General features: G+C 42.8%; 1 protein-coding gene across 1 annotated transcript in view; it reads right to left on the bottom strand.

Moving 5' to 3' along the window:
- The window catches only part of JARID2 (jumonji and AT-rich interaction domain containing 2), a 204,875-nt gene that overhangs the window by 82,820 nt on the left and 104,549 nt on the right, over nt 1–17,506 (bottom strand). The window contains exon 3 of the mRNA XM_085220153.1: nt 9,813–9,954. Coding sequence (XP_085076279.1) covers nt 9,813–9,954 — 142 coding nt within the window. The remainder of the gene's footprint in view (nt 1–9,812; nt 9,955–17,506) is intronic.

Below are 17,506 nucleotides of genomic sequence, written 5' to 3'. Positions count from 1 at the left end.
CAGAGCCACCACAAAGCAGCACAGAGAAACACAGAGTACCCTTGTCACGTATTCCCTGGCTGTGTAGTGGGCTGCCACGCCACAATTTCATCCCAGTGATCTCAAGAGGAGACAAAGTGATTTTCACTAACTGGCCAGCAATCCAAGGCAGGTATTCATGCAGCTGTAGAACAGAGGGAATTCTCAGTAGGCTCTGGACTGTGGAACACCACAGATGACTGAGCTCGGTGGACCAAAGGAAAAGAGCACAACGCTACGATTCGTGGTCCCCCAGGGCAAGGCCTCTAGAGTGAAAGAGGGAAAACCTCTGAAGACGCAGCTGTGCAAAGAAACCAGCCTTTGTCAGAACAGCAGCGCAGCTCCACCAGCCCTGGATGGTCCCTTGGACAGGTAGCTGTGGCCCTTCGTGGCCAGAGAACACATTAGAAGTGTCTATTTAAGTCATCTACCAAACCATCACATCCACATTTCTCTGTTAAAGCTGGAATATATAAAGCTGTATATCGAAATTACAATGAAGTGCAAAGAAAAGCCTCTCAGACTTAAAAGGCTAATGAGGTGTTGTCTCAGTTTTCATTTCTTCATCGGGGAAATTTTAACTTGCACCAGAATATGTTTATATTGAATGCTAAAAAGTGCCATTTAAAATAAATAAACTCTAAAGCCTATCCTAGACACTCAGCATACATACCCACACAGACATTAGCAGTTAATTCATTTTACAGACATATGACTCCAATGACCAACTATTCAACTGTGAAAACACATCAAATCAGATAATAGTTTCAGGAATCACCCCTTTAACTAGGGATCTCCTCACTCCTACCCCAATATTTTATTCATATAAACAAGTATCTACAGAATTTCATAAAAGTGAAGGCATTAGAAGCAGATGAGACATTGCTAAAGAGGAGACATGAGAAAGGAGATCTGTACAAACTTCACTTCGTTGAAAAGATAAATAACAGCTGCAGGAGCTCAAGGAAAGCAGGAAGATAAGAGAGAAGAAGAGTGGACAGCCATCTCCATAGTAACTACCATGAAGAAACTCTGGGGAGAACTTGTCTGAAATCTGAAAGAAGCAAGCTACTAGTGGAAATGGACTACAACACAAGTGGGAAAAAAAAGTTGCAAGCAATTTGCCACATGGCCAACGATCCCTTAAGCTTTAGTTTATTTAACCAGAGCCAAAAAGAAACACTAAGAAAAGCAAGGAAGGAAAGCATAAAATCATAACACAATGATAATATGGCTATTACTGTACAAAGTATGTAACAATAAGCATGCCACTAAAACGGTGAAAACATAAGTGTTCAAGTTAAGAATAGAAATAAACAAAACCCAGCTTCCATTAGAAGATTCTGTGTTATCGGATGCAGCCAGCAATGGAGGAAAAGAAAGGAAAAGTGCTATTCGAGTGCAAATATGCCAAATATATATAAAATGCCCAACACGAGAGACCTGGGAAGATTCAAAAGAAGTCATCTGCAGTAAAAAAAAACAAAACTATGCTTTTGAAATTCAGTTCAGAGCTAGAAAACCCGTACACTCCTAAGCTATGCACTGTTAACAAGGACTGCTCACAACTGCCCCATGCCTCTCCCACTGAGACAGACCATTCCCTACTTTGGATAAAACCTGTTTTGATCTAACACAAAACAATATAAGCATACACACTACAGTCATTCTTGGCGAATCAGCAGGAAGCCATGCTCACATTGTCATCTCCAAGGAACATGTCAAGAACATATTCCCACCACTCGCTGTGCAGGATCCAGATGAGCACTTTGATTGCAGAGCACATACAGTAAAAGGAGCCCAATCCAGGTTGGCTTTTATCTCAGCATACATATCCAAAACTTGGTTAGAATAACAGTGAAAATGGCATTGTGTATAAACTGCCTATAGTACATCTCTAAGCAACACTTGTCTAAATCTTCACATAGCTGGTGCTCTCAAGCATCAGTTCAATTAGTTTTGGTGAAAATGCAAGCTTGGTCTTAGTGTGCTTAGCAGCAAGATCGTCAGAGATCCTGTTTGGAAAATGAAGAACTGATACCAACGAAACCTACTAACTAAATCACATTCAGTCTACCAGGAAGGAAAAAATAAATCTAAAAGTAACTTGTAGCAAGTCAGCTTTGTTTTCCAAACACTGGGCTGAATTAGAAGATTAGGAGCCCTCTATTACTGCATAGTATAAAACATCAACAATCTTCAGATTGTACTTCTCTTCCCATATCTTTTGCTTCGTAATCCTTCCAAAGACCACTATTATTGTTATTAAGCGTCATCTAAGCAAAACTACTTCCTGACAAGTATGACTGCATTTTACATGCTTATTTCAGAAACAGGTTTCAGCTTTTCCATTCTTGGCCATCTATCCTCACTACAATTATTTTTATCTGTTGACATCTTTTTAAGCTCCGGTTTTAATTTTATGCAGGAAACTGTATCTGTTCCATTTAATTCTGAAAACTCATCCATACTTGAAGGTGCTGAATGTTTTGTCTTTAATTAATCTCTTCTTTTTGAGGAGAATAAGACCACTGCAAAAGCAAGCGTGGTTAATTCTAGGTATCAAAATTTTAAAACAGACTCTCATTCATTAAAATAACCTAAAAGAAAACAAACAAACAAGGCATTGTGGTGCATTCAAAATGCAATTCAATGCCTTTTTTCCCTCCTGTCTTTGATTTTAAATTCACTTTGGGGAATTATGGATGAAGGCACAAGTGGAAAGACACTCATCTGTCTTACTCATGACTGTGTTTGGTTTTTTTTCCCCTTCAAGCTGCAGGGCCAGAAATAGCCAAAGTACAGCACCTAGGCCATCTCTGCTGAGGTTATGAAATTCCTAGAAATGTCCATCGCAAGTAACATTTCTTCTGATATAGCATGGAGCCTTGGGAAGAGAAAGCACTCATGGACTGCTCAAACATAGTCCTCGATATAAAATGATTCTAGTATCAGCTTGTCTTTCTGAAATGTCATGTAACTAGACTGGCCACAAATGCCTTACTGTCCGGACAGGAGAGGAACAAAAAGGTAATTTTCAGAGAGGTGCGAAGTGAACAAGGTTCTGAAAAGGATCGAATCAGAGAGATGCCTCCTCTGCCCCTAGTGATGGCAGGCTAAGCACTGGGCTGGCAGCAGCTGAACTGTAGCCTCAAGGTAAGAGAAGGCCAAACAACAGCACAGATGCACATGGAAAAACGACAGAAGAAAGCAGACACAACAAAGAGTTGATGTTACCCCAAAACACTGGCTTAAGTACACTACTGACATGCATCCAAAAACCTCTTTGACACTGATAGAAATTTGCTGGTAAGAAGTGTATTTCAGTGCAGGTTCAGCTAGCTCCTACACTGGTTTAGAGAAACCTCTCCCCAGTATTCAAGCAATCATCATCTGGCCTGTCATGCTCAGGGGGTCAGACACATGAATAGAAACCAACAATGATAAGTTATCAAGCAGCTGAAAGAGCATTAGTCAGAGATGGGACCACAGAACCAGCTGTACCTGCTTGGTCTGGCTCTGGAAACTCCCTTGGAAACCACCTGGGGGAGGGCAGGGAATTGGAGCTGGAGCCCAAGATCACAATGTCCTCCTCCTGCAACCCTGGCTCCTGAAGAGAGGGTGGCAGGTGGGGACAAGTGAGTTTGCTTAATGTTTCTCTGCTGCTATAAATCATACCCACACAATTACTAAATCACTAGTAGGACAAGTTGTTTACAGAGCTGTCTACCCACAAAGTTAAAGTGTTCCCAAATTCTTGCACCTTGTTATATCTTTGGCTGTCAGAGAGAAGAAGCCACATCAACAACTTCTGCTTGTTTCTTATGAAAATACTGAACGAACATTAATCACCTGATTTTTTTCTTCTCATACTACATGGAATGATCTCCTTGACTTGCATTATAAAGAAGGTGATCCATCTTCTTGCTATTCTTGCATAAACCCACTCGAATGGACTATTACTGTTTTGTTTATAAGGCTTGTTATTTAAATATAAGTGTGCTGAGCTAAAAATATATTCCACTTATACAAGAATTTCCAGAGGGAGTAAAAAAAAAAATAAATTATGAAACATAAATCTTACTGCCATTTTGCTTTTACTGTGGATTAATACAGTGCTTCTTCCTAAGCCAACAAGTACTGCAGATTTGCACAGCCTACTAATATTACAAAAAGATAATGCAAGTACCTGGTTGATAAGTGGGATTACATTATAAGGTAGCTGAATGCAAATACATTATACAGTGTTTCAATCAGTGAGAAGACAACTCCCTGCACAGGTCCTGGAAAACACTTGGATATTACAAGCGATGTCCTGCTTTCACACCTGAGTCATAATACACAGTTCACTCTCTTTGCCCAGAATACTCAATAGCAATCCCTCTCAAACACACACATTTGGGAACATGACTGACCTTGTTTTATGTCTTGCATGGAAGGTGCTAAGTCTAGTGCTAGAGAGACTATTCATTATTAACTATAAAAACAATCTGACAAAAAAAAAACAAAAAAAAAAAACCACAACCCTGAGCCCTCTCAGTCTTTTGACAGTTCCACTGCAAACAAGCTTTTTGCAGCCCAGGTTGAAAAAGATTACAACAAACCAGTTGCTTAATGCACAAAAGCTTGGCCTACCCTCACTGGCTTTTTGTTGTGTTAAAGGTGTAATGCAGCACTGCCAGTTCTGGAGCCGTGCAATCACCAGCTCCTCCTATTCCTTGTCCACATACTCTATCCCCTTGGCTTGGCAAGCTTTGCCATTCATCTACCCCACAGTGAGGCAACTTCAGGAGCTAAAATTAATAAAAGGAAAAGCAAAATTGGACAGGCAGCAAAAAGCCAGCACGATGCAAGGGTTAGAGGCATATCCCACATCTCAGTCTTGCTGTAACACAGAATCATGCTAACCACCGTTAGCAGAAAGCAGCTGTATTAATTAAAGACCTCAGAGGGTTCCTAATAAACAATTTCTGCTCAATCCAGCTGTGGTAGCTTAAAATGCTACTGCTCCCCAGTGGCTGTATCTTCCTCCCACTGGCAACAACTTTCCCTATGGCAGAACAGAACAAGGAGAGCTGTCTCTCAGGAGCTGCGCATCTGCTCTGCTGCTCCTGCAACAGGGTGCCAGGGGCCACTGGGGACAGGGGACATAGCAAGAACATGCAGAGCCCAGCAACTGCTCACAAAGCACAGCTGTAATGCAGAGAAATGCTGGAGGACAGCGGAGAGAAACGCTGTGCACATTCTGCACAAACAATTTCAATCCTTCCTTCCCCTGCTTGGAAACTCTAACTTTGCTTCCCAGGCACTAACCTTCAACAGTGTATGCAGGATGCTGTCAGTAATTAGGCCGGTGTGGAGATATTACAGGCAAGGACAGAGCTGAAACCATATCCTAACTGGTCCAAGGACCCCCCAGGCTTTCAGAGTGTCACACCAGTGTCAACCACAGGAGTCAACTTCACCTGAACAGCAGGTGAGGGTAAGGTCAGCATCACAGAGTGAATCTGAAATAACATGGAGCAGCTGTGGAGTGAAGAACAGGCTTCCTACCGGGAAAAACGACACAACAGTGGAAGCGTGGGGACTGGTGAATGTTTTCAGATTTTCTTCCCAGAGTTTTGTGTTGAAATTTCTTCAACACAATTTTTCAACCCTTTAACTAAACAAACCCTTTTCTCTTCTGGAGAAAATATGCTAACACTGAGTATAAAAACATAACGTACAACTTAGTGCCTACTCAAATCAGACAAACCACTCTCACTTCGCAGAGCCTGGTATTAACAGAACTTTGCAGTAAAAGAGCATTCAGCAATTCCCTGTGTGCATTGCTGGGGAAGGACTCATAAGAGTGGACAGTAACAGGAAGCAAGTAACAGCCTCCTGTCACCAAGGATGACCATACTGCCCCATCCAGCCTGCTCTGCACAAATATCTTCCTGGGTAAGTTGAGCAACTATTGCTAAAAACCATGCAACTGTTCCTGCACAACATTACAAATACTTCAGTGGATGTATTCTTCAGAGAAGGTTCATAAAAATGCAAGAACATCCTGCACAGTGACTCAAACCCCTTTGGCCTGTTACCTATTGCCCTTCTCAACTGAGAATCAGAGCATCAAGTTGGAGAGTGATACCAAAAAGAACATGCAGTTACACCGAAGTTACACTTCTCCTTCAGGGGCAACTACCTTCGTCATGACTTTTTAAAATCATCTTTACTCTTTGAAAACCATCCAGCTTTTGTTCATCTCTCCCAAAATAAACTAGCACCTGCTCTCTCTCACGCAGCAACTACAACAGGTTCTGTATAGCATTTTTAATGCAATACTTGAATGCTTTTGCCAAAGGTTACAATAATGCACACACTGAAAGAGGTATTTCCTACTTAAAATTCACCCCCTTCCATCCAGACCGGGACAAAAGTAACACACAGCTCAGACCAAAGCAAGTCTTTTCCATTCTCACAGTGGAAACTCAAACAAACCTAAGCACTTTGGAGTCCTGTTGCTGCCAGTCCCCCCAAGCTCTTTTTATTCTGTAAGAGGGCTTATGTGACAGATTTGGAGACTTTACAGAGTCAAAGTCATATCTGTACTTCTGTTCCTCCTTACAACCACCAAGCAATCATAGCTGAAACCTTAGCTTTAGAAAATGGTTGGTAGTTCATGTTCTGTTGAAATCTAAAACCCTACAGTTTGGGAAAAAAAAAAAAAAAAAAATGGAAATGGGACTTTCCCCATTGACTGCAAAGTCAGCTGTACAGAAAGCTGCCTCCAGTTCCCAGACAAAGGTGTTAATTACTGGCAAAGTCCCCATAAAGTCTTGTTTGAGGCATTTAAAGCCTCACTGTGGCATTCAAAAGCCTGGTCCATCAGACAGATTCTCTATGCAAGTTTCTGAATAAAATCTGAAGCATTATATCACCATACTTTCACCAGAACCCCTTCTTCCCATCATGATGCTCTCTTCATGATGAATTGGGCTGTTCAACCAATTCTGAGCTGAAACTGATCAAACCACAGATGTGACAAACCCAGAGCTGTGCTTGGCTGGGGGCTCTTATGTGATTATGTGGGAAAGTCAGGAGGTACCCCTTCACCAGACCAACAGGTAGGGATTTACCTCCTGTTACCAACTGCCTATTAACAACTAATCTTCTCACCAGTAACCCACTGGAAGTACATCAAAAAATCCTGGTAAATTAGTCACTGAACTGCCCAACCTGGAAGCCTGAAGATTGCCAGGCAGGATGGATGGGAAGAGGTGCACAATACCAGCTTGTCATTACACTGAAGAACTACAAGCTGAAACCACAGCCTAAAACTTCTAAACAAACCCTTACAAGAGCAGTTAGAAGACAACCAACCATGCAACTCCAGTTCTGGGGAGAGGGAAAAACTGCATGAAGTACACATGACAGCCAGCTTCAAGGTGTGTTTCAGCACTAAAGCACTGTTAGTTGTACACACAGATGAACAGGCAATTAAAAGTTTGATTTTGAGGAAGCATAAAAGGAAAACGAGGATGTGATCTCTCAAAGCTTGATCAGTCATAGACATCCTCTCTATCAGACAAGTTTAGAACAGCAGCCATTTCAAATCCTGTCCCCTCTCGTCATTCTCTTGGGTATCTTTCATCTGCCCAGTATTTCTGACACAACTCTTTGTGGGATCCTAAGATGACCACGACCAAGGAAACATTGCAAGCACAGCAAAAGAAAAAGTGAGGAGGAGGATGATTCCAGAACACTCAGCACGCTTATGAGAAGGAGCCCAGAAAATGTATGTCTGCAAAGAGGAAGCTCAGGAGGAAGAGAGACAAAAGTTAGATGCAAATGGAAACAAAACAGGAACGCTTCCCTTCACAGTAATTGCAACAGCAAAACTAATGCTATTTCAACAAATTGCGAGGTATGAAGAACTGAAATGGTATCTTATCTTCCACAGGAGACGCAGAAGAATATTTTCCATCTTGGCTTCTGTTTTTTTGTTTTGTTTTGTTTCTAGCTTGGAAAGTACCTGACGATTTTTCACTAAAGGTCTGAAGGACTGAGTAAATGAAACAGTAAATGAAACAATTGTGGGCCTAAGCCATTGAACTGCTGCTCAAGTATCTGAATCGCACAGCCAAAACTAGCAGATAGTCCTTCAGAAAAATTTCTCCCACAACGCAGTGTGGGAAATGCAGTTTCTCAGGATGGGTGATGTAGCAATCCCACTCATTACTGCAGGTGGACTGTGCATGGTCTTAGAAGGAAGGGAGCAAGGGACAGCCCCCTCCTGCTCTTCCTCACCCACATCCCATCCCCAGAAGGGAGCAGGGGCTGCCTCTTGATTGCACTGGCAGCTGCTCCTGCAGCCATGCTGTGAGCAAGAGATGTAAACTCATACAGGTTAAAAACAAAGAACCCTGGAAAAAAAGCCTAAAATCCATCTTCCTCCCATCATTAGTTCTAAGCAGCTCCTCCAACCTATTCGATGCATGACCCTGAAAGTGGTTGTGTCAGCATGGCTGAGAAATGAGAGCACTGAACTGAGGGGACAGAGCAAGCATACAGGACAGCAAAACTTCCTGAAGATAACGTGCTAGCATCAGTGGAAAACAGCATCAAATGATGATCACTGTCTCCCAGAGCTATTCTACCTACACTTCTAAGAATAAATCATTTTCAAGCTTCTGTTTTAACTCATAAAGCTAAAAATAAACACACAAATATTCTTTCCCTGACCTGCAGTAGGATGCAATAAGTCTTACAGAATTTCTACTGGTATGGAAAATAGCAGAGATTTTATTTGGATTCACCAGAACAGCTAGTAGGCATACTCAGAGCTAGATTTTGGGTTTGTAGTTATGGAGGAGAGAACAGAGAAGTTATGGGGAAAGGGGTGTGAGGCATGGGGACATGGGGGCATTCAGGAGAGCATTCATCTTCCCAGAGAAATCATAAGGTCACACAGAATACTTCTTTTGTTTGAAAGAGAACTTATGTTACAGTTCATTTTGGCCTGGGACTAGGGTGACAACACTGCAAAGGAAAAAAGTTTGAGAAAGCATTTTCCAACTCTATCTTTTAAACAGCATTTTTCAGGCAGCCTGTTTTGGTTCTCACTTCATAGAGAGGACAACTCCCAGCCTCTGCTTGCATTTTCAGCATATTTTCTGTAAGAGATTGGCTTGATTCCTACAATTTTAACCTACATTTTGCACATTCAGGGTAAGAACTTTTAAGAGTTCAACAAGGGCTTCATAACCGACTTCTAGGAAAGAAGAAGCAGTTTACCACAGCATTATGTCAAAGCAGTCCTTTGCAATCAAATACCCACAACACTGCATAACTCCAGTTTCTCTTTTCAGAAGCCTTTTTTTTTTTTTTTTTTTAAACTTAACATGGTTTCATTCACAGAAAATTAAAAATAACAAGGGTAACACTACTTCAATGATGCTTTCCTTGAAATTACACACATATACTTATGGATACGTCCCCGAGATGCAATGCAGGTGAACAGGGGAGGCAGAGAGCAAGTAACAAGCCATATAATTCAGCAATCATCTACTGCTTTCCAAGTTTAAAAAAACAAAAAACAAAACAAAACAAAACAAAAAAACCCCAAACAGCAAGTACTATCTATAATGATGGATGAAGCACAAACTCCTACTGTTTCTAGAAGGAGTCCACACTGGAAATTCTTTTAATAGTAGGGCAGTATTTGCAATCATTCCTTACTGATAACATAATCACAACCTTGTAGCACAAAAGGGACAAAGCATCTTTAATCGTGATGTACTACTGACCTTTTCCTCGAGGGCCCTTCTTCAAAATCTGAAGAACTAATATCGTTGCTCGTTGAGGACACCTGCGACGCATCGTCCTTTTCATTCTCCAGCTGCTCTGACCCCGGTCCTAATCCTTTAGATTGGCCATTAGTGAGAAGTCCTGCAAACATGACAAAGCAGTACACAATATTCAAAACCTGCATTTCCAGCCCCAAATGGATTTTATTAAAATTCACGCATTACACTATCAGTAGAGAGTCAACTCCCAAAGCAATTGTCTTGCAAAGAGATATGCTGATAGCATTGATTTTGCACAGAGGTACTTCAATAAGAAACTGGCTGATTGCATGTTTCTGATTTGGTTAACTGTAAGCCACCAGTTCCAAACAACTCCACTACAGGTGTCTGCAATCACATTTATAATCTTGTCACATCCCTTATGCTAAAAGGGGCACAGTTTAGAGTCAAACTCATCCCTGTGTAACAAAATGCCTGTTTACTGGCACAGTACAGAATCTCTTTCATTTATCTGTAGATCAGTATAAAATTAAGCTGCCATTTGGTTAATCTGTCATCTTCTTGAACTTCATTCTGCTGCTTCCAACTATTAGAATTTATGATCCTTTAAGGAATCCTTAATCCCAAAGGAGTTAACAATGAACATAAACATTCTCAACATAGAATCTTTCAACACTGAATCACTCAAACACAGAAACTCCAGATCAGAGGCTGAGGTGTGCAACACAGGGGACGTATGCCACTGTTACCTTCCACGTTGTGCCTTTTCTCTGCTAGAAGAATAGTATAGCAAGCAAAGTCACGTAGATGGAAGAATGATGGGCCTCTGTGAGAGCATTATGTTCAACAACTATTGCAAGCAGGCAGACAGTGGAAGCCACTCAGACTGTAGGAAGAACTAAAAGAGTAATGTATAAAAAAGTAGTATATTTCAGATGGAAGGGACCCATACGACCCACTGAGTCCAGCTCCAGGCTCAACACAGGATCACCCAATATCAAACCCTATGTTTGAGCACGCTGTCCAAACGCCCCTTGAACTCTGGCAGCTTGGGGCCAAAACCACTACCCTGAGCAGCCCGTCCCAGTACCCAACTACCCTGTCCTTGAAGAACTTTCCCTGATGCCCTGGCCAAACCTCCCCTGACACAGCCCCGTGCCATTCCCTCAGGTCCTGTCGCTGCCACCAGAGAGCAGAGCTCAACGCTGACCCTCCTCTCCACTCGTGAGGAGCTGCAGCTGCCATGAGGCCTCCCCCAGCTCCTCTGCTCTGGGCTGAACCAGCCAAGGGACCTCAGCTGCTCCTCATACACGTTGCCCTACAGACCCTTTTCCATCTTCATGGCCCTCCTTTAAATGCTCTCTAATGCCTTTACATCCTTCTTATACTGTGCAAACCTGCACCCAGTGCACTGTGCTCTGCACACTGCAGAGCAGTATATTAAAATATATGTATATTTCCCAGTAGACTTTGGGACAGGAGAGAGGAATATTACTAACAATGTTATCAGCTCAGTATTTGTTCAGTGTTTTAAGTGCTTGGTACCAGAGCAGCTGCAACTCCATCCTGGAAATGCCTTCTCAACTCTCCATCAAAATCCTTGCGCAGACGATACAACAGAGCTTTGTTTCAGTTTTAGTTGCTCAAGAAATGCTGGTAGGACCACCCTCTCTGGGACATTTCAGCCCACATTCTATAACTGCACCTTTGAAAGAAATCAGGGAGGGGGCTGACTGGTTCCAAAATAAGCTGGGCCGCAGGGCTGGTATGAAAACAAAACCAAAAATGCTTACTAATAACAGCAGTTCAAACAGCATCAAAAGCATTGCATCAGCACTATGCCACTTCAGACCTTCTGTTTTCAGGAAAACATCTCTTAGCACTCTCAAAGCATTAATCACATAACCTAGTATCCAGGCAAGCTCAACTTAAGGGAACCCATTGGCAGAAGTAGCCCAACAGCAAAGGCCATGCTGGGGCATGCTGGAAGCACCACACAGAGCCCAGCCCGATGCCCTCCCTTCCGCCTCGAGCCCTTTGCTTGGTGCTGCTTGGATGCTGCGACTCGGTGTGATGTATGACCTGCAACCAGGATCCCAAGTGCTCAGCCCTTCTAATTCCAGTCTAATCTAATGCTCAATATGAAGACCACAAAATAGAAGTTGAGATGGAGTGAGGCGCTGATTTCAGCATTAAAATGGCTCTTCTAATCAGCCTCAGACTGACACAGCAAAGTTCAATGACTACATTTTAATCCCTCTTTTGTGAAATTGCTTTCGGCATTTCCTTCCCTTTAAAGAGATCCCAAATTGAGACCTAGCAGGTTACAGAGTTTGATACTATACAGTGCCACCCAGTGATACGACATGGGTGACGGGATTCCTTCCCTGTATTCCAGAGAAACCAATACAGACCTTTTAAAAAACACTGAATAGATTTTATGTTCAGCTGACTGCATCCTCATTGGAAGCAGCAATACCTAAGTCTATTCCTAAACAAGAATAAACTTCTGCTCTGCCTTTTTCCATGAAACTACTGCTAATATAATTTACCGTTTTAAAACTCAAGAGAAGTTTAAATCAAGCATATCATTTGAGGTCTGATACTCAGTAATTTAACTCTTATGACAGAACTTGAATAGGTTTTCCAAAAGCAATATTTGTTCTGGAGTCCTGCCATATGTAAAACCCAGCAAACTTAAGTATATGAGTCAAGAAAATCACCTTTTGGGCTGTCAACTTGCACGCACTTGGAAGGCAATTCTTTTTCATTCTTTCTCCCTGCCAAACTATCAGTGCACTTGGAAGACAGGCATGATTTGTGTCCCTTAAGGAGAAATATCGGTTTGCCTACTATTATTCATCATAACCAGCACTATCCCAAAATGCCATAATATTGCAGATAACCAAAGTTAGCTCTCATCAACCGAAACCAATTAAAACAAGTGTCCTATAAGGGAGGCATAAAACTACAAATGAGAGATACAGATAAATAATGGGAATAGGTGTCACATTCTATAGCTTTTCAGGGTCAGCATAATTGCAAAATTCACTCAGCAGTGATGAAAGGCACAGACATCGGCAGTCCATGGGAGCTGTCTCCTGCCAAGCACTGGAGAGAAAGCACACGCTGAATTAAGCTGTTATAAAGTTTATTGTCACTCAATCATTTTTAGATCAACTGTATTCGGTTTGCCCCCAGATACCTTTCCCTTCAAACACCATTCCTGCTATCTCTAAGTGCAATAAACCGTCTTCTCTGTCATGCATCGATCCGGAGCTGTCAAGGGCCTGGAGCCCAGGTGTGTCCCAGGATGAGGTGAGGGCCCCGCAGATGTGCCAGGTGACACTCAGACACCCCATGGCTCTTAGTGGGCTGGCACTGGCACAGTGGGCTGAGCACACAGCTGGAATAGAGGGCAGCTCGTGTCTGTCCACATGGCTTTGGCTCTCTGTAGTTATCCAAGCACTAGGAAGCAGCAGGCATTCACATTTCTTAAAAGCAGAGTACTGCATACCGTACGGATGTAAAGAGGGAAAAGCAACCAAGCAAGAAAATGCTCTTTTGCGTAGCCTGAAGAGCTGAACCACTTTTAATCCAGATACTTCAGAGCACTCAGCAAGCCAAGGAACCAGCAAGCCATCAGAGAGGCAAATAAAACCAAAAGGGACAAACGCTTCCTCAGCTGCTTTTCTGCACTTTCCAATCTCTAAACCAGGGTGCAGGTGAGCCCTGCTCCTCGGTGCAGCCCGTGACCGCCTCAGCCCCTTCCCTCTGAGCTCTGCTCTGCTCCTGCCACTTCTTCCCTCAGCCACTGGGCCTGTGGCCAAACACCAGGCTTGGATAACAGGCACAATAAAGCAGAGCTGAGAAAGATAGATTTTATTCCGTAGCACAGAGAGGAAAGTGTGTTTTCAAAATGAAGTGACTCGTTCATATTTTTTCAAAACTACATATTTAATTTAAATTTGGAAGTGTAGCAACACGGATTGTAAGTCAGTGTAGAATTTCACGTATGAAAACGACTTATATGAAATAATAATTCATACATATAGTTATACAGTACACATTAGCTGCCAAAGTTTAAAAAGAATTGAAACTCTTTATGGCTCAAAGTAACAGAACAAACACTGCTTTCACGGAGCCACTAATAACGAGCTACTTAATTAAGCCAAATACAGAAACTCACATATCAAATGGTCCCTTAAATTGACTATTCTTTAACAGAACAGGATTAGATATTTTAAATGAAAGGCCAACTACTAATTTCTAGTAATTAAAAAGGCTGGCTTAAAAGTGAACCACATCAACATCTTTTAAAAATGCTTCTTAGGCACATAAATCTCCACCTTCACAGTTTGGCTGAATTCTTTTCTAAACTTCTGCATAACCCGTGATAGTAAACTGCACGCTATTTAAAAACGCACACCAAAAAAATCAGCTTCTAAGTGCAGTGGGAAAACAACAGATGCAAATATTACACCCACTCTGCCATAGTCGGGGAAACAGAAGAGCCCTTCCTGCACACTGGTGTTAAGAGACTGCACTGCTGCCGCCTTCCTTCTATCTGCCTTCCACGTTCTGAGGGGTTTTGATCCCATCTGTGGCTACAGGCACGTCTGTTGGTTTGGTTTCCCTCCTCGGCTGTCCCACCACCACCCCATTTGAACAGAGGTCTTACTGAGCCTTCTCCAGTGATGGCCCCTTCACCAAAAAATGGTATTTGTAAAAACAGTTAAATCAGCTTAAATGAGCTTACATCCGGGGGCTCACATGGACTTAAGCAGATTGCTTTTCACAACAGTCTAGCAAGCAGACTTACTATTCCTGTGTGGCAGAACTTCACTTGTACTGATTCAGATTTGCTAACTGTACCATTTTTGTTGATATACACACAATTCTAGCAGCAATCTACCACTCTCTTCTTGAGCTGGACCTAACACATTTCTGAATGCCTGAGAGACACACAGGGCTGGCCTGAAGAGCATTAGGCTCTCTGAATATGTGTATGATGCACAGCAGAGCTGTAGAACGCACAGAGACAAGGGAGAGAAAAGCAGAAAGGAGCAACACAAGGCAAGATATAGAAAGTACAAGGAGGGTTTGAGGTTGGTTAGGCAGATTTAAGTGTAGGTGAAAGTACAATTATCGGTACATTCATCGCTATTAAAGCTACTTTATAGTCAGGAAACCAAAGAGGAGGAGCCTCTGAGCAAATCTCAGTATCATGTGGTTAGCTGGACAACGTGGTTGGCTGGAAGGGCTTTCACAATGTTTCCAAAACACAGTTTCTGCATCACTTATTCTAATGTCAATGAGGCACCCAAATCAGAACATTTCCATGACCTCAGGCAACAAGAAAGCAGCACCTACTTTGGTTCCCCGTGCTCAAACAGCTCAAGAAACAAAAAAGTCTCACGGGCACAGGCAACCCACAGAGCCACCTCGGGAGAAAATCTACAGTCAACAATGCACAAACGAAAGCCAAAGAGATCAAAACTGACCTAAATAAGGGAGATTTCAACACGATCTTATTCACAGCTTTCTGTCCGGGATGAGGCCTCATGCCAGTCAGCCCGCCCAGATGGCTGGAGGCAGGGAAGCCGAGCAGCAGAACTCAGCTCCATGTGAAACCCACAGCTCACCCCACGGCGTGCCTTGCCCATGCACTTGCTTCCTGCATTCTTCCCTGAATGCTGCAGGCTGGCTGGTACAAAGGCCCCAGTTTCCAGGGCAATTGGCAAAACAAATAAACACAATTTACAAGGAGCTAAAAAAGTGGATTCACTCAGCGCTCTGGACACACCAGGATGACAGCATTACGTATGAGGGCATGCAACAGTACATAATAGTAACAGATCTCAGCTATGGCAGCACAAAGCTGAAGTTTTCTTTGCTGATGGAGTAAAACGCCTGTCCCAGCTTCAGCCATACGGCCTTGGCATTAAATGGGAAAGCTTTGTGGAAATATAAATACATATAAATGGCAATTTGGTGCCCTTCTTTTTGCAGCATCCCTTTTAGGACAGCTGACCACACTCTACAGCAATGCTACTGCTTAGGTAGAAAGGGATTAACCACCTGCATCATGGTTGACAAGCAGGTGCCATCTGAGCGCAGGCAAACTCACTGCTGGGTACTCACTTACTTGTGAGGATTCCTCACCACCAGTCCTTGCCCGTTTTCCAAAAGTAACAGACAAACAGCTGCAATACAACACAATTTCACATCCCATTGTCCGTAACTCTAAATATCCGCTTCCAAAAAGCCCTTACAAGCCAGAATAGAAGCTGAAACACCACCAAAATCTTGGTAGGCATGTTAAATAAAACCATTAATCATCCGATGCCAAGTTAAACCATCCCAGTATCTCTAAAACATCTGCAACAGCCCGCATTAATCAGCGCATCGTACAGAGTTACTGTATTTAGCTGTTGTATAGCTATGCACAAAAGATAATTTAGTTTTATAGTGCAAATGCCATCTGTCACGTTGTCACAGCATGACAAGGTATCACATTACATATTAAACAGACAACACGCCTGGAAAATAAGGCCTATTTTCATGCCACGGTTGTCTTAGAGACTAAAGAACTGTGTTTTCATGGTGCTAACGTAATTTTAAAAAGTTATCTAGGGTAAGAGATACCTATCTTCCCATTTTTGAAGAGGAATGTGTATCATTAAAAATGCTGTTTTTTATCTCACTCGGTAATGCAGAACTACAGCAGCTTTCTGCCTCTAAATAAATTAACCGTAGCACAAAACAGTCGTTGTTTATAGCACACGATGCTCTGCATTGCTGCTATAATGGTAATTAACATTACGAGGGCTTTTCAGATGACAAGCCACTGGGCATTAGGTTGATTGTGGAACGTAACAGAGCATATGCATCAAGTAGTTCTGTTATGCCAAAAACTGTTAGCAAACAGCTCGTATAAATGGCTGGGACAGTGCTTTTAGATGTAGATATACATCATTACTATGGAAGCCAAGCATGAATGACATTGCAGCACAAGATGGTTTTGTCAGCCTGTCAAAAGACAAGATCACCAAAGAGAACTGATTAAATAACACAGGTTGAAGGAAGCTCCTTACTCCCATTACATCTCCATCCAAAATCGCTATTAAGCAACACAAGTGACTTTGGTCCCTAAATAGAAGCATACATCAAGGACCTCTTAGCACCATTAATTACACTGTTCTCTTGCTTCAACACAACATTTTTAAGTTTTGGTTTGGTTTCTTCATTTTGTTGGATCTCCCCTCCCCTCCCCTCCCCTCCCCTCCCCTCTCCTCTCCTCTCCCTCCCCTCCCCTCCCCTCCCCTCCCCTCCCCTCTCCTCTCCTCTCCCCCCTCCCCTCCCTCCTCCTCTCCTCTCCCTCTCCTCTCCTCTCCTCTCCTCTCCTCTCCTCTCCTCTCCTCTCCTCTCCTCTCCTCTCCTCTCCTCTCCTCTCCTCTCCTCTCCTCTCCTCTCCTCTCCTCTCCTCTCCTCCCCTCCCCTCCCCTCCCCTCCCCTCTCCTCTCCTCTCCTCTCCTCTCCTCTCCTCTCCTCTCCTCTCCTCTCCTCTCCTCTCCTCTCCTCTCCTCTCCTCTCCTCTCCTCTCTCCTCTCCTCTTCTCTCCTCTCCTCTCCTCTCCCTTCCATTTATTTTGCAATAAACTGGTAGAAACAAGAATATAGCAGCCAAAAACA

This window comes from Meleagris gallopavo, chromosome 3 (assembly GCF_905368555.1).
Source record: "Meleagris gallopavo chromosome 3, MGAL_WU_HG_1.1, whole genome shotgun sequence".
Taxonomy (NCBI): domain Eukaryota; kingdom Metazoa; phylum Chordata; class Aves; order Galliformes; family Phasianidae; genus Meleagris; species Meleagris gallopavo.
The sequence above is the reverse complement of the archived record's forward strand: the minus strand, read 5'-3'. Positions and strand labels throughout refer to the sequence as shown.